The sequence below is a fragment of the Takifugu rubripes genome, chromosome 7, assembly GCF_901000725.2.
Source record: "Takifugu rubripes chromosome 7, fTakRub1.2, whole genome shotgun sequence".
Classification (NCBI taxonomy): Eukaryota; Metazoa; Chordata; class Actinopteri; order Tetraodontiformes; family Tetraodontidae; genus Takifugu; species Takifugu rubripes.
In genome coordinates, this window is record NC_042291.1 from 14931334 (window position 1) to 14956307 (window position 24974).

General features: G+C 49.8%; 2 protein-coding genes across 3 annotated transcripts; both read right to left on the minus strand.

Annotated features, from left to right (window-relative positions):
* Window positions 1-845: 845 nt before the first annotated feature.
* On the minus strand, window positions 846-14716 carry cacng8b (calcium channel, voltage-dependent, gamma subunit 8b). The gene is made up of 6 exons (XM_029839310.1): window positions 14408-14716; window positions 7507-7779; window positions 6838-7062; window positions 4362-4445; window positions 3265-3405; window positions 846-3168 (listed from the first exon to the last, which is right to left on the minus strand). The coding sequence occupies exons 3-6, from the start codon at window positions 7058-7060 to the stop codon at window positions 2369-2371; spliced, it is 1248 nt and encodes a 415-aa protein (XP_029695170.1). The 5' UTR covers window positions 7061-7062; window positions 7507-7779; window positions 14408-14716; the 3' UTR covers window positions 846-2368.
* A 1810-nt stretch (window positions 14717-16526) lies between these two features.
* On the minus strand, window positions 16527-24350 carry cacng7b (calcium channel, voltage-dependent, gamma subunit 7b). 2 transcript variants are annotated; one of them, XM_029839437.1, is made up of 7 exons: window positions 24131-24350; window positions 23834-23995; window positions 21640-21835; window positions 21357-21443; window positions 20995-21135; window positions 19097-19242; window positions 16527-18730 (listed from the first exon to the last, which is right to left on the minus strand). In XM_029839437.1, exons 3-7 carry the CDS (start codon window positions 21833-21835, stop codon window positions 18284-18286), a joined length of 1017 nt encoding a protein of 338 aa, XP_029695297.1. In that variant the 5' UTR covers window positions 23834-23995; window positions 24131-24350; the 3' UTR covers window positions 16527-18283. The 2 variants fall into 2 exon arrangements, with proteins under 2 accessions (XP_029695297.1, XP_029695296.1); XM_029839436.1 differs by lacking the exon at window positions 23834-23995.
* Window positions 24351-24974: the final 624 nt, after the last annotated feature.

The following is a 24974-nucleotide window of genomic DNA, read 5'->3' on the forward strand; positions in this document are numbered from 1 at the left end:
ATTCTGGACAATGATATGAGGCATTTGACCCCCCCCTTTTTATGCAAAAACATGCACCAGGGTCCAGATGGGCCTTTCAAAATCCCTGGTAGGATAGAGGTTATTTGTTAAATAACATCAATCTGGCGCTGTACAGTACATATATTTGCAAAAATTATGGGAAGCCTGTCCGACAGAGAAGGTTGAACACTTTTAGAATCTGTTAGGGCTTCTGTAACCCCCCCCCCCCAAAATGTTGCATTTGTTTGGAGAGCTCATGGTTTCCAAACTCATCCTCTCCTGTTGGAGCAGCTTTCTGTTGACCTGCATAAGCAGCCGTTCAGAGGAGCCATTGGGTTGAATATTATACCAGCTAATATTAGAAACAATATCTCATCATTTCTCCCCCTCATCAAGCAGAGAAAATCCCCTTTTCCACTGCAGGAAATTAAATTTACCCGGGATTTTTAAACTCCATGTTTCTGCTGAAAGGACCTGAAGGAACACTTCCCCACCCCCGACGCCAAACTTTTGCCACGTCCTAGCTAGTCGATGGCCAGTACGAGTCTGTGAAAGACTCCTGAGGGAGTTCTTTTTTCAGCTTTTTATTGAAGTCAATAAATCCTCTATGATAACGAGGGTTTAGTTCATTGTTTCAGTCTCCTCGGATGTCATTTTCTGCTTAATTTAATATGCAAAGATCTATTTAAGCTAATTAGGAGGGTTTGGTCGAATGCTGCATTGCTCACAGTGATTGCTGCTGCTGCAACATTATGGATGAATGAATGAATGAATGAATGGATGAAATTCTCTTATGAAACATGTGCAAAGATGCCAAGAAACAAAAGACACAGTCTGCTATTGGGTTTTTTTTTTTATAAATTTCGTGCAATACAGTGTTTATCACACATTTAGATAAACCATAATCATTTGTCTAGATATAACTATTCTCAACTACATACTATTCATATGCCCACATAAATGCTATCTGTGTGCATTATTTTTTTTTTTTTGAAATCACATAATTCTTTTCTTCTTCTGAAATGAAACCAAAAGAAAAACGAGTCCGTAGAACAACCAGGTTTGCTGGTAACGTTCTGGTGGTTTCTGGGGATGAACGTGTGTGTGTGTTTGTGTGTGTGTGTGTGGGGGGGGGGCTTACATTCTCATCAAACATAAACTGGTCCGAGCTGCGACTCTGGTGTCGGGGCAACCGGGGGAAGCACAGCCGAAAAGAAGATCCATGGGACTGAGTCCAGGCCAGTCGGGGCCCCTGGGGACCAGATCCGCCCCATAATTGCATACCCAGTTTGAACAGTATTCTCAAAAAAAAAAAAAGATATAAGCAGATGTACAAATATATGTGTAATTACAATGAGCCTTTAAAAAGTCCTCCATAGTGGTTTTTAAACCCCCTCAACCAACATATACGTAGTTGTTTTTGTTTGTTTTTTTTGCCACTGAAAATATGGAGTTGCATGTCTGACTTTGGGACGTTCGTGTTATTAAAAAAAAACAACGATTCGGCTTCAGTTTTTTTTCTGCTCAGGCAGGAACCGGTCACCTGGGTCCGTCCAGGTGCATCGCTCCTTGTCTTTTTTCGTCTTCTTCTTCTCCCCCCACGCGGAGGATTCTGTTAATGCCCAAGAACAAACAGCTTCAACACGACTATAGCTACAAATACTACTGTTAACACCGATTAGAATGGAAATGAGACGAACGGGGGCCCACAGAGAAGTCCCACTCATAATAACGATGGAGTTCAACAGTTGTCTCAGTCACGCACATCAACGTTGCATTTCTCTCAGTGTCAGTATTGGAAGACAATTTACAGTATTTCAATGTAAGTCTGCGTCACACAGCAACAGAACATCGTATCGTACTAGATTAAAAAAGAACGCAGGCCCTTGTTCTCCTGGATATTGTGCACACTCATGCTTGACACCTCGTCACAGTTAAACACGGCTCCGCATGGAAGAAATTCACAGTAAAAGTCACTGAGATCGGAAAAACCAACGGCAAAAAAAGGAAATTTCTGTGTTTGCGATAGCGATGAGCCCGTAATAACGCTAAGAATAATCACAACAACAATTTGACGTTAATGATGATCTGGTTAAATCGGGGGAGGGGGTCGCACAGGAAAAAAAAAGAAAACAGTTTCAGAATAGCCCCGGGTTAGTCGCATTTGATCGTTAATAAAATAAATCATTTGTAGCATGTTAAAATATCAAAATAGGTTTGCTATGAAAGTTCATTGTTGTTGTTATTATCGCTGTGTTATTACTCCATTTTTCCGGGACTGAATAACCGTAAACGTGGGAGCGACGTTCCTGGTCGGCTCCTCTCCATTCCCCATCTCTCCTCGTCTCCTCTCCTCCCGCCCTGCTTCCTACACAGGGGTGGTCTTCCGATTGAGGGTGTTCGAGTTGCTCTCTCTGTCTCCCTTCAGCCTGTCCAGAGTCCCCATCCCCCGATCCCTGTCCATGGTGGACGAGGTGAAGGGCGGCGGGCCGGGCCCCACCGAGTTGGGCATTGGCACGTTGGAGTTGGAAGAATTGGATGGATTGTGGGACTTAAGGGAGGGCAGCGTGCCACTCAGCATGACTCCTCCCACTCCGCCTCCATCCTTTGGGAAGCAGTTGTGGAGCTGATAAAGGGTGGCCCTGTCCACAGTTCCATACATGGGCGGCAGCCCCCCCAGTTTGGGGTCGCGGGACAGGGTGTAGAGCGAGATGTCGCCTCCAGCCAGGGCCGTGTGGGAGCGCGAATGGGGGTTGGGTAAAGTGGACACTGAGATGGGACCCTGGGAGAGCAGCGCAGACGGGGGCATGCCAAAGTTCTTGCCCCCGCCGCCCCCTACAGGCGAGGGGTCTCGGGAGCGGGAGGGGTCGGTGGAGCGGGACGACGAGCGGGAGCGGCGGCGGAAGCGGTAGCTGGGCAAGCGTAGCATGGCGTGCGTGGTGCTCTTGAAGATGTCGGTGCGCGAGCGGCACCGGAGCTCCTTGTTCTTCTCGATGTAGATGTTGACGGCCAGGACCCCCACCATCTCGGCCATGATGAAGGACAGCCCCCCAAAGTAAAAAGACCAGCCGTAAGAGTACTGCCACTTCTTGTCCTCGTCCTTCTTCGGAGAGATGTCCCCCAGCGCCGCCGAGATGTACACGATCACACCAATTATGTTACTCAGACCTGAGAGAGCAGGAACGGGGAGATTCCACACAGAACGCTTGTTAGACGTCTCCGAAGAGAGTCCAGGAATGCCCCCCCCACCCCAAAAAGAGTTACCTGCTGCCACAAATAGGATTCCTGCTCCCAGGATGATGTTGCGTTTGCTCTTGTAGAAGCGGCTCGCAGCGATGCAAACCCCTCCCATCAGCAGCAGGATGGCGCTGAGGATCGGGAAGATATTGGACGCCCTGACGACTCCTGCAGACCGGAGGGGAAAACAGCCGGTTCAGATTTATAACCTGGAGCACGTGCACAGCCGAGGGTAAGAAAGGTTTAACATCTGTCCATAGTTCGGGACTCTTAAACCCAGGAGTTCCTGGGGGAACACACACACATCATAATGCATGGATTTTAGGGCAGCTGGGTAATGTAGTCCACTTAATGTCTGGCACCGCCCCAGTCAGGAGCTTCTCCCTCTTCATAGGCCTGGAGTCACAACAGACAACATTTATATCATCTATTGGACTTGTTTTTAATGATATTAGGTTCTAAAATTCAAGCAAGATGTAAAAATAAACACCATTGCTTTGATTTACTTTCTTTTTCATATAAGACAAAACAGGTCTGAAAGTGTTCTGAGGTGTAGAGAGGTCATAAGACAATGAGATTATATGGTTTTTTAGGAGCAAACGTATTGTCTTCATGTCCACAACACGCGAACGAGGGGTGTAAAGGGGATAAAACCAACAAATCTGTTTCTGTATTTCATTTATTTATCATTTGCTCCAATCTAAATAATTAGGCCTTCCATGTGGCCTTCGGTGCTTTCGGGACGTCTGCCAACGACGTTCGCTCCCCACACACACACACACACACACATATATATGAGCGCTTCTGTTGCATCTAGGACAACTAGCCCACTGGAGACCAAATGCCACCTAAATGCCAGCAAAAGGCCTCCGTAACATTGTAAACTGAGCACAATCCAGCCTTCCTGCATGCACGTGGACGCATGTAGCCAATCACGGAGCCAAGCGAAGCACCGCGGGGCAGCGAGTACAATCTAGGGCACCCCCCATCTCCACCCATTTTTCTACGCACGCTCACATATTGACTTCTTACAGAGGGGTTTTTTTTTGTTTCCCGATGCTTGAGCGAATAAAAAAAATAGACGCGTTCCCCTGAAAATTTTCAAAGCGTCGCTCTTGACTTACGCAGGACGTACTCGGCCCCGTCGTGGTCGAAGTCCGCGTCTTCTGGGAAGTGGTTGATCTGAGAACACACTCCTCTCTTCACTCCTGAATGAAAGACGGACGAGAATCGTGACGTCAGCAAGAGGAAGTCGCGACCTTCAGAGGAGCGAGGCGCACAACTGGGTCGGAGGGGGCAAATGACGGATCTCATGTCAATACACACATTTTTACACACACTTAATACATACAAGGAGCGGACTGACACCCGCTGGGGTCTCACATGTGGACAGACAGACGGACGCAGGTGATGGCGGCACACCACCGCTGCGGATGGGTGGGTTGTATGTGAGAGATGGGTGGAGGTGACGTATGAAGAGACACAGATGGAGGGATAGAAGGACAGATGCAGGGTGAGTTTGCTCTGAAAAGAAACAGATGGAGGCACAAAGGGACGCCATGTCATTGGAGCCACAGGCGTTCATTAAATTTTGAATCAATGTTTCAGCACGGAGTTGAAGCTGTTATTCCCACTCCGGCGCCATGAAAACAAAATAAGTGGGACACGAGAGCCGCCGTCTTTTGATGCCACGGGCAGCTGCCGATCGTGCACAGCGGCGGCTTGAATGAGCTGAGCTCAACCGTCTCTGGGTTTAGGGTCAAACTGAACAAGGGACACGTGAGGGTAACACCCAGTGAAGCCATCTTTATCCGGTCAACACTATGTCGCAACATTTAGGTGTTGTTGCATCGCATCCTCCCACTAGAGGGCGCTCAACCCAATTACTCCCCATTTATGACCAAATGAGTGGATAAACTTGAGTGTTTGACACCTTGTCTTTTAAATTAAGTTTTCCTTTTGGTATGAATGAACTATAGAAGAAGCCATTTCTAGATCGGAGGATCCAGTAAACCCGCAGAAGAGCCAAAGAAGTCAGGACACATTCCCGTCCCCAACATAATGTGCCGCCCGCCCGCCCACCCAGTCGCGGCATAAATCTTTCAACGCTAGCATGTCCTGCAGTTTCGCTCCAGCTACACCTCACTGCATCACTGCACCGGGACTGAGCATCTGTCTTGGCCGAATCCTCTGCAGGCATCAAGGATACTTGACCTCTAAGCCACGCCAAGACTCTGTGAGCTACTGCACCACTATATTAAAGGGAAAGGGGGGAGGGGAGGGGGGGTCCAAGGAGGGTAAAAGATCCAGGGAACAATTTAATATGATATTTGGGAGCAGAGGATAGCTAGAGTCATGCAGTGGAGGGAGTGGTGGGGGGGGGGTGCACTGCAGCAGGGCTGCAGTTGATCTCTAATTGGCTGCTTTGCTATCAGGATGCTCAGAGATGAGGAGGAATTAGCTCTCGTACAAACCGGGGATGCTTCGCAGGGAGAGCCAGGAGGTTTTCCTGGAGACGGGAGCGGCCGTGCAGAGTGTGGTTCCTCGCCACCTGTCTGACAGCGAGCGCCAGCCGTTGAGCATCGGCCAGGGAGGCGGCGTAATAGCGAAATATCAGCTTTTGTTTCAGTGAGAAAAGCGAAGCTCGAGAGGCGGCTGCTGCCAGGGACGGCGGCAACGGCCAACATGGAAGCGTGTCAGGACGACCACCAGCTTTTTTCTTTTTTCAACTCTGCTTTTGACTAAAAAAACGAATCAAAGGCGGTGATTAATGGATTGTTTGGACTGGTGCTTAGCTACAATTATCCAAAAAGATGATCCTCGTGACAACAGAGAGAGAGAAAAAAAAAAACACTTCCAATGAGCTCATGATTAACGACATCATCCGCACTTCCCGAGCATCTGCTGAGCATCTGCACAATGAAGACTGATGCTTGAGTCTAAAATATTTGGCCTGGCATAGAGACCCAATTTTCCTTCACGAGCTTGGGGGAATAGTCGTTAATAACCCACGTGGAATTCATCACTGTCTTCAGGGCTCCCGACTCAGCTGATCAGTGATTAACAGCAAAGGAAGGACAGGCTGGGAACGCTACAGCGTCAACGCCAACAAATCCGAGTGGAGAATGCACCATTAGTTTGAATGAACGTTGTTAGCATTGCTCCTCTTCGGGACTTCCCCTTTTCCTCTCCTCGTCGCCACCCTCCAGGTGTTGAAAGATGGTCCTCCAGGGCCACAATCCAACCAGATTTTCTGACCTAACTTTGGTTTTAACCGGCTTCGCCACCCGGTTCGGGAGGTTTGAGTGTGAACGGCCTCAGCAGAATTTGTCAGTTGTGTTTCGTAAAGATCAGGCGCCTCCAAATCTCAGCAAACACACGGAAAACGGTCACAACCATGGTAATTACACATATATTTGTACATCTGCTTATATCTTTCACGGTCACTTTCTTCTGGTAAAACTTGTGGAGCAGTCGGGCACAGAGCAAGTGCAGGAGCAGGGAAATGTCCTTAAAAGATCAGCCTAAGCTGGCGTGTTCCCACATGCATCCCTACGGGTTCACACCCACCCCAGGAGAACCCCGGAAGTTGGTCTTTACCTTCCAGACAGCATATCCTCCAGAGCCCAGAGTGGGTGAGGGCCCCGGGATCCTTCTTGTCCTTGTTGTGGGGATCGTCCTGGCTGACGTTGGCCGTGCTGTTGCAGATGACAGCTCGGGAGTAGAGCCAGTAATCCGTCCCTATCGCCACCGTCATCAGGCCGAAGGCGGCGAACGCCCCCACGGTGGTGAGGAGGATCTGGATCCCCTTCTCACACACCATGCCTTCATTTAGAGGACGGAGGAGGAAAAAAGGAGACATTTGGAATAAAGATCAGAGCTTACAGGTGCAGAAAACAATCTGGCATTGAGGTAATGGCGATGATGAGGGGGGAGGGTGGCGGGAGGCGGAGGGGGGGGGCGACGAGAAGAGGTGAAAGTGAGGATGATGACGTGGCGGGGGAGGTGGAGGAGGGAGGAGTGTGTCCTTGGGAGGGAGTTGGATGACTCTGCTGACGCCGCTTAACAGGACAGAATTGATGTGAAACACAACAGATCACACCTCCCGCTCTGTGTGTGTACAACCCTGGTACACACACACACACACACACACACACACACACACACACACACACACACACACACACACACACACACACGCAACTGTTGCCGTTATTGTGGTTTTTTACACTGTAACTGACGCTTTAGGGCGAGTGGTTTCAGACCCACCTGACGGCGAGTTTCTGTCCTTCGACTCAATTTTGAAATCTTTCTTTTCCTCGTCAGTGAAGAACGCGCTGTCCCCTCAATCCGGACAGCATCCATCGACTGTTTTCACCTCCTCCCCTTTCTCCTTTCTTGTGCGTTCGGCTCTCTCGCGCTCTTTTGCCCTTTTCCTGTCTTCCACACTGTGAAGCGGCTGCGGGTGAAGACCTGGACGGCGGCTTCCTCCTCTCCGTCCTCCGTTAGCAGAAAACGAGCATCGCGGCTCCTGTTCTGTGGCTGGATCCCAAATAAAAGAAAGGACAGAGAACATATGACAGGAGTACACCCTGGATGGGTCACCGGTCCATCACAGGACACACACATCACTCACACACACATACACGCCTCAAGGCCATTTAGAGTCTCTACAACAGAATGCCTCATGTTTTAGGATGGAAACTAGATCACCCACAGAAAACACACACAGAAACATAGAAAGGTTCATCTCTCTTAGGGGGTGAACCAGAATTAGCCCAATCAAAACTATTTATCGCCTGATATCATCCGTCCGTACGGTGACTGAAATGATGGAGATCATATGTCCAAGGTCACTGGAACAGCAAGTGTTTGTGATGGTGCCTAATTTTATTACTTTCCAATGAAATTGTTCAGTTGCTTAACAAATGAAACCTCTGATCATATCGAGTACAAACCAGGCAGATTAAATATTCCTCCTGTGGGATCCCCCCCCCCAGACATCAAAATGTTTAATTAGCGTTAGCCACAAATAGCTACAACCAGCTGCTGTTACGATTAAACTTTTGGGTTTGTCGGCAGACGTCCCTCACTTTCGGTCCTTGAAGTTTTCTGCAGGCGTTTGAGTGTCGTAGGATTTATGGAAATACCGTTGTGACTTAGACTCTGTAGCAGAATCAAGTCTAAATGATATTTTTACAGCACAAATCCTCCTCAAAAATAAGATATCCAAATTTACATACTCATGGTACAAAGTCCAAACAGAAAAACTGCCGAAACGGTGGCTCAAAGTCTCTGTGGAGGCCGTCAAATCCCAACATTTTAGTCATTCTAAGCTATTCTGCGGCGCTCCAGAACTCATTATTTTCACTTCTTTTTACCAAAAACACCTTTAAAATAGGCCAGACTGAATCAGATCTCCTATTGTTGCGAGGAAAAAGGCCGACGCGCCTGAAAGTGAGCGCTCGCAGCGTCCTCTGAGGTGAGATAATTTAGCTCAACGCCGGTCTTGGCGCAAACAGCTGCTGGAATCTATCCTGAATATTAATAAGAATATTAATATATTAATATTAGACTGTTCCTTTTGATATGATGATGGGGTCACACACGTTGCCAGATTAATGACAACGCAGTTGTAACGACGCTAAGGCAGAACGACGCTGGAGCGAGTTGTGCTGCATCGAACCTGAATAAGAGGAGCAAGTGGGGGAGTCAGAGAGGTCCAACCCGACATTGTTACCATGGCAACATTGAATTCCAAAGTCTGGATCAGCATAGTGGTGGTGGGAGGTGCAGGCAAGAGATAAAGTGTGTGTGTCAGTGTGTGTGAGTGTCTGTGCGTGTGTGAGTGTGTGTGTGTGTGTGTATGGGGGGATATAATAAACTGAGACAAGTTAGACCCGCTAACGCTCACATCCATAGATTTTGTGTGTGACACAGATGCTCACACACACACACACACACACACATGCAAAGGCAGTCAGACGTGCATAAAAAGTCATGTCATCATCTGCTACAAAGAGGCCGGTGGACAGAACACTGGACGCCGTCTCTCGGTGTGTGAGATAACACAACGCAGCGCGTCTCATTCAACAAAGCCTGTTTAGCTCACACAACGCCGCCATGTTAATATTTGATGATGCAATATGGCACCGCGATCAAAATAGGTTACATCCTGTTTGCATTGTGGAATCCAAAGCAGAGTCGCCTCACGGAGATGGAGAGATGCGTGTGTGTGTGTCCGTGTGTGTGTGTGTGTATCCGAGCATGGTCGAGTCTAATCCTGCTGAATGCATTAATGTCTCCCTCAGCTTCCGTCGCCGTTCAGCCTTTTTATTATCTAAACTGTCAACTGGCACCTCCGTGGCGGTTAAACATTATGGGGCTTATGTGTGAAGGAAACAAGTGTGTGTGTGTGTGTGTGTGTGTGTGTGTGTGTGTGTGTGTGTGTTATTGTGACCTTCCAACCCTATCTGCACACTGTTTCTCCCTGAGGAAAATATTTGTCCCGAAGGAATTGCGCTGGGGCAAAAAAAAAGAAGAGAAAAGAACCTTTTTTGCATATGTGTGCGTCTGCATGTGCACGCTGTCATGACCTTAAACATAACCTTCTGCGTCCGCCCCTTTAGCAACACCCCCCCCCCCCCCGTGTATAGGGAATTGTAACTGTCGTTATCTGTAATTTCTGTTCCCTGCCTATAATTAAGGGATGGAGGAATGTGAAGGAAGGGCAGGAATGTGTGAGAGTTTAATTAAATAGGTTAAATGGCACAAAACAGAGTGAATAACAGTCTTAACTGAAAGTGGGGGGGCGTTCCTCTAATCTATATCTGAAATAAGATAGTATTTGAACACATTTGAAGTAATTAGAAAAGAAGCCCGATTGATGAATACTGTATTTATATCACTAACAACAGAACTCTGTGGCTCCGCCCCCCACCCGTCGGCATCCAGGTTGCCAGGTTACCAGGTGACCACTGACCTGTCACCGGCTCTGACGGGACTGAACCTCCCGGGCCTCTGACAGGTGGAGGCGGCTGAAGGCGGAGAAGAATCGGAGTTTCTCCCGGACAGGAAAGATCCGGCTAAGTTGGGTTAACGCGTCTGATCCCGCTTCATTTGCAGAACCAGTTTGAGTCCCTTTAAACTTTTATTTGTTTTCCTAATGTTGTGGGGACGAGCAGAGATGGGAACAGGGTGATAACCGTCACCCCACCCAGAGCGTCTCCGAGCGTCTGTGAATCAGAACAAATCCACCTTGTCGGGTCCTTCTGGACGGGTCGGGTCTGGGGTTTTTCTCTGAACTCCCGTGTTAATCTATTCACATCGATTAGTTTTCTGTTCCGTTCCAGGTCGTGGCTCTGAATTCTCCTGATTTTCCACCTCTGATCTCCGACTACTCCACATCCTCCCCGTTTCCCGTGTAATTATCGGAATTTCAGGCTGGATTTTCCATCCTTCTCATTCTGGAACCGCGTGCCGAGAAATAAACTCCTCTTATCAGCGTTTGGGCCCGAACAACGATGGTTCCCCGGGTCTGTGTGGTCGGCGCCGTCATCGGATCCCAACTACACACAACCAGGTCGTTCAGAGGACCAAGGCGAGCTCATCCGTCTGGGATCCCATGAGGCTGGAATCCCTCTAACAAAGGAGCTCAGGTTCCATTCAGGATGAACGAATCTGACCGAACTCATAACGTCCATCTGCAGGAACTTGTCTGCATATAGAAGATGAACACAGCAACTTCCTGATATTCCAGCCACGAATCACATGACTTATCTCCTTCCCGCTGTTCTATCTGTCCAAATATCCGGGACAGTGGCTTTAATTTAAGGAAGAAAAACAAACCCAGCACACCTGAGCTCACGATTCCACAGCTGACACACAGGAGCGCCGCACACAAACGCACAGAAATAAAAGCTCAAGAATGGCACAAACCCACACGGCAGGCAAAAACGCTGACAATAAAATCCTAAAATAGGTCATCTTTAAAAAGCCGAAGCGTTGCAGCGCTGCCATTAAGCCCACGTGAAGAGGCTACCAGGATCCTCAGACGGTGAACAACTCTGGCTGTCTGCACGGAGCAGCCCGAGGAGGCCGTGACAGGAACACCTCCACCTAAAAGGTTCCTAACATAAAGATTTTGGGGCTCACCTGATGCTCACAAACCCGTGAGCAGTTGGAGATGGAACATCCGTCTTTGACGATAGATTAGTGTATAAAATATTCACACGTTCGCTGGGTTGGTTGTATTAAAGTAGTTTAACCTGATGGGATTCTGCCAGATGGAAGAAGAGCTTGACCCAAATTAAAATGAGAACAAAGTGCTTCTTATTTCCGCCACTAGAGGGGGCTGTTTTGGTGAACTAGCTAGCTTATTGCGCGTCGCAAGAAAGTCTTGTTGCATCAAGAAATAAAGGCTTTTAATCAATGCTTTTCGTCTCGGAATGTGTCACAAATAATCTCAACCTGCAAACTAATTTACAGAAAATAATCATTAACGTTATCCACCAAACTAAAATGAATTTTCTTACACATCAGGAAACATTTGCACCCAAAAAAAGGGGAGATAAATTGGGACCCAGTTCTTGATGACAGCTTAAACTGGCTTCCAGTTAAATCTGCTACTGCAAATAGTCACAGGAAGCCACTTCCTGTTAATCGCATGAACAGTTCTTCAAGTTCAAATAGAAATAAAAGCTGCTTTCCAAACGGCTGCCAGCTTCTCTGCATTGTTTTTATTCTGTACCTCCATCAACGCCACGCTGGTCTTTTAAGGTGTCTGTCTAAGAGGTCTGTTTGAGTTAAAAAAAACCCAACCTGACTTCCTCTAATTTACCACAACACACTCCGCTACTTGTCTCGGAGTGTGATTAGTCACATGAACATGGTTGTCGATAGTTGTCAGTTGAGTAAACGGCCATCGACTTCCTGTACTTGTCTCAATCGCGTTAATTAGCGACGCCGGGGCCTCAAATAGTTTGATAAATAAATACTCTGCACGAGTCAGAGGGTTGCATCACGGTCCGCTGAGCATGCACGCCAGACGTTGTCGCCCTGCATGTGTGTGTGTGTGTGTGTGTGTGGGGGGGGGGGGGTGTTTTACGCTGTCTGCCTCCGTCCAGACATGTTACCTACAATACATCACTGACACAACATGGTTCAATGCGAGCTCGCCTCTCACAGGCTGCAAGTTCAGCAATAAATAAATAAATAAAAGATGGGCGGGGCTAATTGATGCGCGGGTCACAGCCGTGGAGACAGGAGCCAATTAGAAAGCTGCAGATAAAAGGCCTCGGCTTGCTCTCTGCACTGAATCAGCAAATACTCTGGGCGAGTTTGATCTGCATCTTTGAGGCAAAAGCTAGTCGCTAATTGCGGCGCGGCGGACGCGCTGGCGTTTGCTCCGCCGGCATCGGGGCAGAGGTCGAGCGTTATTATGCGCTCAGGGGGCTGGAGACAGGTTTTAAATACAGGTATCTGTTCCTCCTGGCACAGGGGGTTTCCTCCCGAGGCCCCATCCAGAGAGGGGAGGAAACATCGTGGAGCCTCAGACCCTCATTAAAATTGCAGCAAAGCATTGATCCCCCGAACAAAAGCTACATGACAGATGTGATGATCAGTGCAGAATTCCCTCCTCCTCGGAGGGAGGCGGGCGAGCTGACGCCGCCGCTCCATCAGCCGTGAAATGTGACTGAGGTGGTGATGCCGACGCGCGAAGAGGAGCCGCAGTTCCTGATTGTCGGTATCGCGGAGAGCGAGGAAAAGCGTGAATGGGCCACGCGCCGCTATTGACCGCAGTGACTCACCTTATAGTGTAAACAGCGGATTTCTAGAGCCGGCTGAGTGGGTTTGAAAGTAATCCAAAATCCACTGAGATAATCATCAAGGCTGCACACAACACACAGATACTACAAACGGCGTTCGCCACGTGGGAGGAGGAAGAGGAGGCAGACGGCTCGAGTGGGTGTGACAAGCAGACGGCGACTACCAGCTTTTTTAATTGAGAAAAGACCAAGAACCCACGGTAGATCCACCACAGAACCCCTATGAGGTATGCTAATACTGCAGCTTCAGAAGGCCCCTGATCACCCCCCCCCCCACCCACCCACCCTCAGATCAAGTGGAAACACCAGGCTCTGCAGCAGAGCAGGTGCTGAGATCTGCAGAGATCAACTGAATCCAGCTGCAGCTCAACTCAGGGGTGAGACGCTGCATGTGACATGTGACTGAACACAGGCCACAGTGTGAATCATTCAGAGTTGGGCTGTCAGGTGCACCACAGATGAAGTCACCCTCTTTTTCTGTCTCTCTCTCTCTCTCCTTTAGTGCATGTTGAACGCTGTCTCCACTCGAGACATCTCCATCCACCCTTAACCTGGATTGATATGAGGTGCACCGTGAAAAATTGATGAGTTGCCAGATGTTTGGTGCCATTTACCTCTGGGGCTCTGGCAGCACAGGTCGGCCAGTGGCAGGAGGCATTGTGCTGAATTTACAAAATAAATAAATAAATAAATAAGTAAATAGCTTCAGGTGAGGGCCTGGATGCAACACGATGTCGCTCTGCAGACCGAGCCGAACCACCGACGAGAGGCTCAGAGCGTGCACGGCTCCCCACAACGATGCAGACTGCGGTTGCATTCATTATCAGACTCGGCTGCACGTCTCTGCACGGCGGAAAATGGACGCCTAGCATCAAGCGGCCGGTGCAGACACAACTCAGAGCACCGAGACATAAATCAGGCGTTCAAACGCGCTCGGAGGGAGAACTCCAGACTGCAGGAAAAGTGTCCACCATCGCTCATCTTCCAGCCCCAAACACCTGCTCAGTGGAGGCTGAGAGGTCTTCGAACGAGCTATTATAGGGAATTCATTTGCACAATAGACTAGACGTTGCAGTGACTAATTATAGATCCACAGAGGGAGGTGGGAATTCATCATTTGGCTGTAAATGTAAAGGTCTGGGAGGCACTTATTGACATTCTTTTCCTAAAAACGTTGCGGACTATAGTGAGCTAAGTTGCAGCGTGGATCACATCAATGTGACGTGAGGACGGACAGTGAGCCGCGGAGTGCAAGCATTAGTGGCAGAACGCAGAAATTATTATTGCATTTGCGAAAAATAAAATCAAAAATCAGAACGAGAGAGGCGACTGAAAGGTCTTACCTGCAGGCTTTTTTCTATTTCTGTCACTCGCAACGCGACGCGCTCCCAAAGAGGAGATGGAGGGGCAAGAAGAAGGCAGAGGAGGGGGAGAAGGTGGCGGAGGGGCTAAATAACGCGTCCACCGAGGCGCACAATAAGATAAACAGAGAGGAAGACGCGTCAAGGGGGGAGGAAGAAACGAGCGAGAGGATGGATGGAAAAATTCCTGAGCAAAAGATTCAAATCAGCCAGTTGGAGAGAGCGGCTAATACGAGACACGTCACTGAGCGGGGATTTGTCTACAGAGGATGCGCTGGCTGCTCGTGTGTACTCGGGGAGAATGCGCGCCCGCCACCCCTCCCCTCCGCTCCCGGACGAACGCATGTTTGCCCCCCCCCCCCCCCCCCCCCCCCCCCCCCCTCTCCCCTCCCACACCGAACCCGACGCAGGCAACTTGTCGCATCCCACCAAAAAACTCCTTAATGGTCAGGACGAGGTGGAATAATAATAGCACCGGAGGGCAGAAGGTGACACCCCCCCACGCCAAAAAACAAAGCACCACCAAAAACACAACCAAACTGCGGTGTGAGGAGACGACTCCCCCCCCCCCCCCCCCCCCCCAACCCCCTTTATACTGAAGGAATCGGTCTGGATGTGCTTATTGGAGCGTGCGGCGCGCTCGAAGGGCTGCGCCTTTCCCCGTGTCCTGTGGCCAGATTGACTTCCTATAGGTTAGGGATGTACCCCCCCCCCCCGCGCGCGCTCATGCGTCCATCAGACAAAACACGTGGTGCTAATTATTCTTTGGATGAATTCAGAAGCTGTGTCTGAGGATGACGACGATGATGGTGATGAAGGCCAGGCACAATTCTAGGAACTGCAGCAGAAGTGTGTGTGTGTGTGTGTGTGTGTGTGCGTGTGTGTGTGCGCGTGTGTGAGAGAGATGGAGTCAATATCTACAGGTCAATAATTATGTATCCATATGCAGGCAGAAGTTCTGTAACAGCAGCCGTGACTGATGCTTATTGCCAGGGTTGTTTAGTCTGATGACTTTATTTATGCTGCCTGTAATGTAGATGAAACGATCTATAAAAAGTGGAGTCAACGTGGAGTTGATGCTCGCGCACACGCAAACGCGCGCGCGCGTCACACGCACGCACAGCGGTTAGGATGCGCAAATCTGAGTGAGCAATGACCTTCAATCGCTTTAAAATAGCTCTGCCTTTACATCTCCCCCTCTGTGTGTGTCACACGCGCACACATGCGGGCCACACTCGCGCGCACGCACACACACACGCATAGTCAGGGGGGGAGAGCTAATGCAGAGTGACAGGTCTTTCATGCAGTAATGGTGGTGGTGAAAAGAGAGATCCACTCAGCCCACACCACCACACGCGGACACACAATCACACTGTAGACACGCGCGCAGACGCGCACGGCAGACAGGCAGCACAAACGCGGACTCAGTGGGAAACAAGTTATAATCCAAACCGCGGGCCGCAGCTTCACATCCATTATGGGCACCGGCAGGTTTCATTCATGCTGCACACCGCGCGCAGAGGAGAGCCGCCTTTTAGGTTATTGACCTTTGGATGTTTGATGTTTGACTTTTAACACCTCCCACACTTCACGCTCCGGCTCTCACGCACATGAAAACACACACTGGGGAACTCGTACTCTACGCTGGCGACATATTCCTTCCATGATGCTCGTTATTCCGCCTCTCTCAGCCTGACCTTTAGACTCAGTCAGCAGGTCTGACTGGGCAGAACAGGTTGATTCGATGCGATATTAATGTCATATTAGAGATTGGTCATCATAAAAATCAATTGGCTTTGTGCAGCCGTGAACACATGCCGGCAGCTGCAGCCGTGCGCAACAGCAAACATATATAACGCTATAATCAATTGTCCCCTCAGGCTGTGGCGTTGTGGCGTGACTGAGGAGAGGAGCTGGTTAACACCCAGGATTTCACTGCAGCGCAGCGTGAACACACTCGTGGTTCCGTCCAGCCGCACAGCCTCTCCGAGCCCAGATCCCGATAAGAGCACATGGCTGCAGTTCGAGCCGGTTTCGAATGAAATGCCTGTCTGCAGTGAGGGGGCACAAAGTCAAACAGGAACCGACAGAGGGGGGCAATTGTCAGCACGTTGGAGGTTTTATTCATGTTCAGAGGGGAGTGATCACTTCACACATGTCACCGAGAGAGTGGTGGCGGTTCACAGAGCATTCATCCCAGTGAAGAGCCCATTTGGTCCGCAAAAAGGCTTTTATGGAATCACACATGGAAATTAATGAAAACGTGAGGGGCCAAATGGGAGAATCAAAGTGGTGCCAAGAGGAAGGAAACCAAAGGAAGGAGACCAGTGGAACAGAATGTTACGTATTTAAGAAAAAAAAAAGACACTGATATTAGTATAAACTTGATTTAAATGGTCAGACGTTGCTCCAAACATCTGCGGGATGTCAGTGTGCTTCAGCTCATCCAGCACAGCCGTGATACCGAAAACCTGCAGCAAACACACATTAACGCAAAGTTCCTCCACCAACACGGATGGAAATGAGACGTCCTCAGTTAAAGGACGGCGCAGCGTTTCATCTGGATTCACCTTAAAATTTCTATGTGAGTCCAAAAAGAAACATACTGTAATTAAAGATTACATATACAAACACGTACAACAAACGCAAATATCAGATACAGGCCGCCACAGTGGGATTTTACAGGATGTGTTACAGACTCTGCACCAAAAGAGAAGTATCCTATTCCCGCAATATAGTAGGCATTTCAAATACAAATTGATAAAATAACCAGCAGAAAAAAACTATAATCGAAGCTCTAAACAGATCAAAACATTTTAACTTTACGTCCATCTTAGCGTGGTCCTATGAGACGTAAGTGCAAATATATCTAATAGTTCTTATGACATATTTAATTCAGATGCACATAGAAACAGCCTTTTAGTTCAGAAAATATGTATGATCAGTCTTTAAAGCGTATCAGCATATATGTAAGGTGTGTACAGTCTTTTCCGTTCATCCTGACGTCACTTCTGGATGCGCGTCAGCGTCACAGCAGGGGTCCAGCTCGCCCCTGCGGTGCGGGGCCGTGACCAGTAGAGGGCGCCCGACCCCGCATCTCCCTCCACCCGCGTGAGCCGCATCCTCAGCGTGTACTGACGGTTGTAGTCTTCATCCAAACAATGAGTCAGACATTTTCTCCGTGTGACCCGGTTTCACTCATGATTCACGGCAGCTACTTAAACGCCACGCGTGGCTTTATTTACAGGACGTCAGATACTATTGTCTTAGATAAATAAACAAGTTCATCTCTTCTTTTGATATTTGAGACACATCACTGACTTATCGGCAGTCAAGCAGCATTTAATAGCTCTTATTGTCAACAAATCATCTTATCTAACAGTGATTATACTCTGAGACTGGATAGGTGATGTAAGAAAATCAAAGAACACAACAATAAACCTCGCTGCATCTCCACTTAGCTAAGGATGAGCTTCGTCTATTGTTTCACGTGACTTTTGTATGTGTACAACTGTGCATTGCAGTCCTTTCCGAGAGCTTTGCACGCTTGCAGGTGCACACGCATTCCCTGCAGCACTGCGGCACCTTGGAACTCCGCAGCCCCTCTCTCGCCCTGCCTCACTCCCCCTGTGCTACTGTCACTCAGGCTCAGCTCTGGAGTCTGGGAAACATCGTTATCCGTTCATTTGTTCCCGTTTCCTGAACAATCTTGGTAAAAATCTCCATCCGCGCCCTCAATTTATGCTAATCACACAGGCACCGCACACATGATCTGTGCTGCAGGTTTAGCTTTTACACTCATCCATTATCTACTGAATTCTACTGGATGTCTCAGTTCCTCTGCATCCCATCATCTGACTAACAGGGTGAGGCACTCATGTGCATGTGGGTGTGATAGTGAGGAGGGGGCACAGGCGATGGAGGAATGGCCACAGGAAGAGCCTGGCCTTGGGGATGTGAGGGGTGGGAGCGTGGCAAGGTGTGGGTGGTGGGGTATCCAGAGGACTGTGGGTAGCTCCCAGCAGAAGAACACATGGACGGCGGGCTGCCGTGCACGCCCGTTTGGAGCTTCGTCTTGGGCGGCGCCGGTGGGGCCTGGTTGAGCTGGATGGAGATGTCGCTGGAGGCTTCAGACGTGCTGCGGCCTCGTTTCGGTGGAGGCCAAGAGGATTCCGGGTGGAGGTACTGGCCGCTGTAATCGCTGCTGTCGGACAGGCGGGGGCGGTAGAGAGCAGGGTGGGGGCGGTACATCTCCTCTTCGGCGTAGCGCTTCATAAACAGGTAGACGGACATCACACCTGCACCCTGAGACCAGCGAGTGAACAGAGCAGGAGCGGGGGATGAGAGAAAGATGAAGAGTGACGGGGCCTTCGGGGATTTGGTTACATAAATACGAGTTAGGGAGAGAAAAGCGCCGCAGCTTTGGAAAGACTGGAAGTGATGGAGGGGACGGAAGAGTTCAGCATGTATGAGGTGGAGTTGATAGAAGAAAGGAGCGTGGTGAGTAGGGTGAGGGTGGAGATCTGGGTGAACTTGACTAAGACATGCAAAGATGCATCATATATGTGGATGAACTGAAGCTGAGCACTTCAGGAGCGGCGCTGCTGCCGAGGATGTAAAGGAGGAAGAGAAGGAGCGAGGAGGTGAGACTCACGTCAACACAAGACTGACCTCTTTGAGCAAAAAGGAAGACGCCGCAAAGGCGAAGGACCAGCCGTAGTGGTAGTTGAAGAATTGCTCGGGCTCTCTGGGCCGGTTCATCACCTCATCATTGATGCTGGAGATGTAGAGAACCAGCCCCACCACCAGGCTGAGACCTGCACAGTCCCAGATGTCACACAACACCAATAAATAAATAACAGCAACACAATAAATAAAACCCACTCCAGAGACCAGAGCGTGCACTCTGCGACATCACATCAGATCACAAGGTCAAAAACAGGAAGTCCTCGGATGCATAATTCAGTGACAGAAAAGAGGAGAGAAACAAATCATCTTTTATGGGAACACACCAACGTTTTTCTCTCATTTCTCTTATCGACTGGATTCTACAACCACCGTTTGTGACCCGTCTGTCCTTCCGTCTGCAAACCCAGCGACAGACTGTAGCAGGAAATCATGAAATATGTTGTCAACAGACAACCATGTGATCCATGTGTGTCCAGGATTCAGTTGATTTGTTTGTCGGTGTTAATCTTTACGCTTTTATGACCATGCCGTCACCCTGTTACTGTCATATTTGTAAAGGACAAAGAGTAAAAGTCAATTCTTCACATTAACCTTTTCACCTTTAGGGGGGGGGAAGGAATAAGTGCACATTTACCAGCGACAGATTCACTTTACCCAGAATTCTACTCTGCGCCCTCCCCACCTGGCGCATGTTGGACGCACGAGTCGCAACATATGGCCAACGTGTGTATTTTTAGTGCACGCTGCAACATGTGCACACTCTAAAGCTGTTATGGACATGCCAGAAACAGCTGGCGTGAGGGCTTCCCGATGTTCCCGGTGTTCCCAATGCAAAATTGAAAACGACAGAAGATGGGGAATCCATGCTGCTGCCAGTCATGCTGGGAAGAGTACATCCCTGCCTCAATAAGTTACAGCAGGGACCCTGCGGGGACACGTGCACACGTGCGTGGGAGCATGTCGCACGAAATGGGGGAACGAAATGTTGGTTGGAATGTGTCTACAAGTGCAGAGACATCTGTGAGGTGTTCCAGGGAGGACCAGAGAGGCAAAAGGAAGCTGCATCCGGTGGGCTTTTTTTTTTTATGCTGCTGCACAATCTGGACTACGAACCACCAGCCAATTCACAAAAGCCACCGCGGAGTCGCTCAGAATGCTGCTGGAGGCTTGAATGAATTGGTAGGAAATGAGAGGAAGGAGAGTTAATAAGAGGGTGGAGAAACGCACAAAAGGCAGAGAAAATTGAGAAGCTTCCTGAATCCGAGGGAAAGGGGATGGGGGAGAGAAGGATGAGGAGGAGGGGGGTGGCGGTAAAAGGGCATGACTGTGAGTACGTAATTGCTAAATAAATGTAGCTTGATATTCTGCGCCCAGCTATCAGAATACCTCATAAAGTGACAGTGCAACACAACCAGCACAAGACATTACATAACCCCGGTTACATAACGCTCATTATTCTGCTGCACCCTTTATTAGGAGGCCCCTGCCACCCGAAAGTCTTTGCTGTCATGGAAGACCGTTTGATGATTCCCTCCGTCTCTCTGCTTTTTTTCTCCCCTTTTCCCGCGCCTTTCTTCATTCTCCAACATGTTGGAGTGAGCGGGAGAGCGCAGGATCACCTCCGCAGAGGGGAGCAAATGTGAGCATCGCAGCCACCTGCTGTTGGAGGAGGTTAACTGCACTGATGCGGAGGCTCAAGCTGGCAGCGTTGCTGCTGAGGCTGATGGGGTTCTGGAGCCATATGAAGGGCCACACGGTCCCCGTGGCTGCTTTGGTTTTCCATAAAAACACAGCTCGGTGCAGCACAGGTGGTAGAAAGGGCAGGAAACCCCGTCGGCTTTTCTAAAAGTTGCCAGCAGGCCATGAACAACGGGCCCCACCTGAGAGGATGAAGAAGATGCCGGACACAAACGCCAGGATGGTGCGCTGAGGCTGGATGTGTCCGATGTTGCTGATGACGAAGGCCGTGAAGACGAAGAGCAGAGACACCATGGGAAAGGGCGTGGCCGTCCGCACCATCTCTGGAGGGAGGAGGAAACACAGAGCTGGGAAAAGCCTCAAAGTAAAATCTTGGTTTAAGTGTTAAGCGTCATTTAAGCCAGCCATCATGTTAGTTAAAAAAAAACAAAACTTCAATCTGATGTTTTGTTCAGTTAGAGTCACAGATTCGTCCCATAACTCCCAGAAGGGGACACACAGGCTCTGACAGAGTAAATAAAGTGTTCCTAAAAGCTGTACTCACTCAGGATGTTTGCGGTGTTCTCAGTGGTGAGCTCTATATCAGGTTCAGTGAAGTACTCAGACGCCACACACCTCCCATTTTCTGATCCTGGGAGGAAACCAACAAGCAAAGAAACCCAGAAAATGGAAAAACGTTGTTTTTGCCAGTGCGGCGATCATGGCATGATGGGGTTTGTGATATCTCTTTGTTCCTGCTCTCACACCACTGATCCTGTTTGTGCGTGCACACTCGCAGCATTGCAGAAGCATCCTTCCTCAACACCTGTCACACTGTGTCTTCCTACCAGCCACGAAGCAAACTCTCCAGAGGCCCGAATGCAGCGCCATCTTCACCTCCATGCTCTGGTTCTGCTGCAGGATGATGCCCTCGACCATGATCAGCCAGTAGTCCGTGGACACGGCCACGCCCAGCAGCAGCAGCCCGCAGGCCCCGAACACCGTGGACAGGATGGTCAGCGCGCGGCTGCTGCACGAACTCATCTGGAGGGCGCGATAAAGGGCGTTAGACAGGAAGAGCAATCGCACCTCCCAGCTGGGAGCGGATCTGGAAAGAGGTCATCAGTCATGGGGAAACACCAGCACCGGCGCGCACACGTGCGACCCACCTCTGGCCACCTGGGAGGTGTCAGCACCGCGTCACAGTACTTCCATCAAACCTCTGCAAGTGAAGCAGCGGCTTTAAAGGGAGCCAGAGAGACATTTGAAGCCCATTCGCACGTGTGGCCTCCTAAAATTACTGTTACCGCCCCCGATGGGATATTTTGCAATTTACCGGCGTGCACCATTCACAGGTGTCAAGAAAAGACAGATAAGGAATGAAGGACATGTGTGACCAGGGAGGATGACCAGCAGCAGCCTGGACCTTTGCCTGGAGAGAGGCTCCACATCTGGAAAATGGTCATGTGGTCAACTGGAAATGGTTCTGCCTGACTAGAGAGAAATGTAAGCCTTTTATCCCTGTGTGTGTGTGTGTGTGTGTGTGTGTGTGTGTGTGTGTGTGTGCGTGCGTGTTGTTAGGCCCAAACTGATTCATTTTAACAATATTGTTTACTTTGGTCTGTGCGTTGGTGCTCCTACAATAAACAACTATTCCCTCAATGGCTGCAACTGATCGTGTGTGTGTGTGTGTGTGTGTGTGTGTGTGTGTGTGTGTGTGCACTGAGAATAGTATCTTGCATCTGACAGATTGTGCAAGCAGGGCCAGTTTAAATGAAATGTGACACAGTAATAACTGACGGGAAGAGTCCAATTATGACCATGAGGGAATGCACCTGCTCTGCAACGAAGTGTAAATACATCGTGACATTCAATCTGGAGCTGTCCACAGCACACACACGTGCACGCTCAGACACGCACACACAGCTTTTATATACTGCGATAGATTTGCCAAAGAAGGAATTTGCCCTCCCGGTTTGTCCAGTTTCATGGTGACATCATACCTCGGCGTTCACCATCTTGTCAGCTGACAGCAGTGAAACCAGACCTCTGCCGCTGACATCATGCAAATGCAATTTTCCTTCCCAAATACCCCCTTTGAGCATTTTGGAAGAGTAGAAATTCTGCCTTTTTGTTGCAAAAATCAATTTGTCTTCACACAAAAAAAACAAACCCCCAGAATAAAGTGATCTCCCGTCTGGGCCCCTCCAGTCCTGAAGCCTGCCTCCTGATTTTGGGGGGGCTGGATCAGCTTTTTAGAGCAGTTCAATTCTCTCGAATTAACCATTTGCAGGACAGATTGGAGGGCTTGAGTTCAGAGGTGGGTCAAAGAGTTAGCAGGTGGCTACCCTGGGTGGGGGCAGCTGTTCCCAGGTACGTGTGGCAGAGGGCAGAGGGGCTCGAAGCATCACACCAGCAGCATTCGTGTGGAAGATGCTGGTCTAAGAGGCTTCATCAGGACCGCGGACAGCACCCACATCCTGCACCGACACACCAAACCCCCTCCGCTGCCTTCCGACGGGGCTGTCGGGCTCCTGACACGGCCCTATTTTAGTGCTTTACAACAGGCCCCTCAGCTCCATCGCCCAGGGAGTAATGAGCCAATTGAACTGGTTTCCGCAGGAGCCACAAGGGGGGACAAAAGGTTAGATCCTCTTTGATCTGGCACGTCAGTCACATCACCTGCAGACACCTGAGGAGAGAGAGTCTGAGGGCTGACAGATGCGCTGCTGCAGGAATAGAGAGGAGGGAGGCACCAGGGAGGGAAACGGAGCAAAGGAGGAAAGTGTTGGCACCACAAAGGAAGAGCGTGCAGACGGAGGAAACGCGCACGGGGAGATGGACGGGAGGAGCAGGAGCGGAACACCTGTGCGTGCGAGGGCTGACGAGGTCCGAACCAAAAGAATTTCTCGCCGCGCAATCACGAAAAGAAGCTCGTAGCTTTTTAATCTCATGCACAGCCCGCATCTATCTGTCGCCGCCGTGCACGCAGGGTTGTTTAGACGCCCCCCACCCCCCCCTCAAAAAAAAACTGTCACTCACACTTTGACGCGGAGTTTGGAGGCGACAGAGAGAGCAGAGAACATCGGAGAGCTCCAGGACTGAAGCCGAAGCCCCGCAGCCGCAGGTGACGTTCCTCCGTGGGCGCTCCTGACGCGCTCTCGGCGGCGTGTCGGAGCGCCACGGACGGAGCCGTCAGGAACCCTGCTGGTGGCACACGCACGTGCACATTTGGAATGACGAAGTCGAGTTACCAAAAAAAAAGGGCGTCATCGCCTCAAACACTACCGAGGAAGGGGTAAAATCGGAAGAACAAAGCGGGATAAGAGCCGCACTTACCGTTCCACCGCAGCCGTGCGCGTACGCCAGTAGTTAATACAGCTCACAGCGGGGAGGCTGCTTTTGGCTCTCTCTCTCTCCCCCCTCTCTCTCTCCCCTGTCTCTCCTTCTCTCTCGTGTATTGTATCTTTCCTTGAGCCCTTTTTCCTGTATTCTTCTTAATCCGTCATCTCGCGCACTCTTTCTCAATCCGTCCCAGGCACTGCGGTGGAGTGTTGGATCAGCAAGATAGTTTAAGAGAGAGGGAGAGATAGAGGGAGAGGGAGGGAGGGAGGGAGGGAGAGGAGAGACAGCAGTAGGGAGGGGGGGAGAAGGGGGGTGTTTAATTGCAAACCATCTTGGGTTTATTGCATTTTAACCTTCTGCGTGGGCTCCTCCCTCCTAATTGCGAGCAACACATGTTGATTTGTTTGTTCGGCTCTTGCTTGCAGCATTCCCACCAAGCATGCAGGCAAACGCTGGCGAATCAGAGGAGGCAAGCTGCAGTTAACCTCACTCAATAATAAACGGCTAAAGCTCCTAACCTCCTTCTCTGCTTCTGCTGCCATCTCTCGCCTCCTCCTCCTCTCGCTCGTCCCTCCTTGTCTCCTGTGGACCACCCTTGGTCTATTTTTAGGTGGTGGAGGAAGCCTATATTTTTAGTTGGTATCAATTGTCTTGAGCACTCTGACCTCAGGCTGTGTGCGTAGGTGTGTGTGTGTGTGTGAGTGTGTGTGTGTGTGTGTGAGAGAGAGATATGAAGAAACAAGGAGAGATGAGTTGATGACATTCACGCACTAGCTGGTGGAACAGTTACACAAGACGGACTGGCCAAGGTTGGAGTCCACAAGGAGTGTGAACTTGG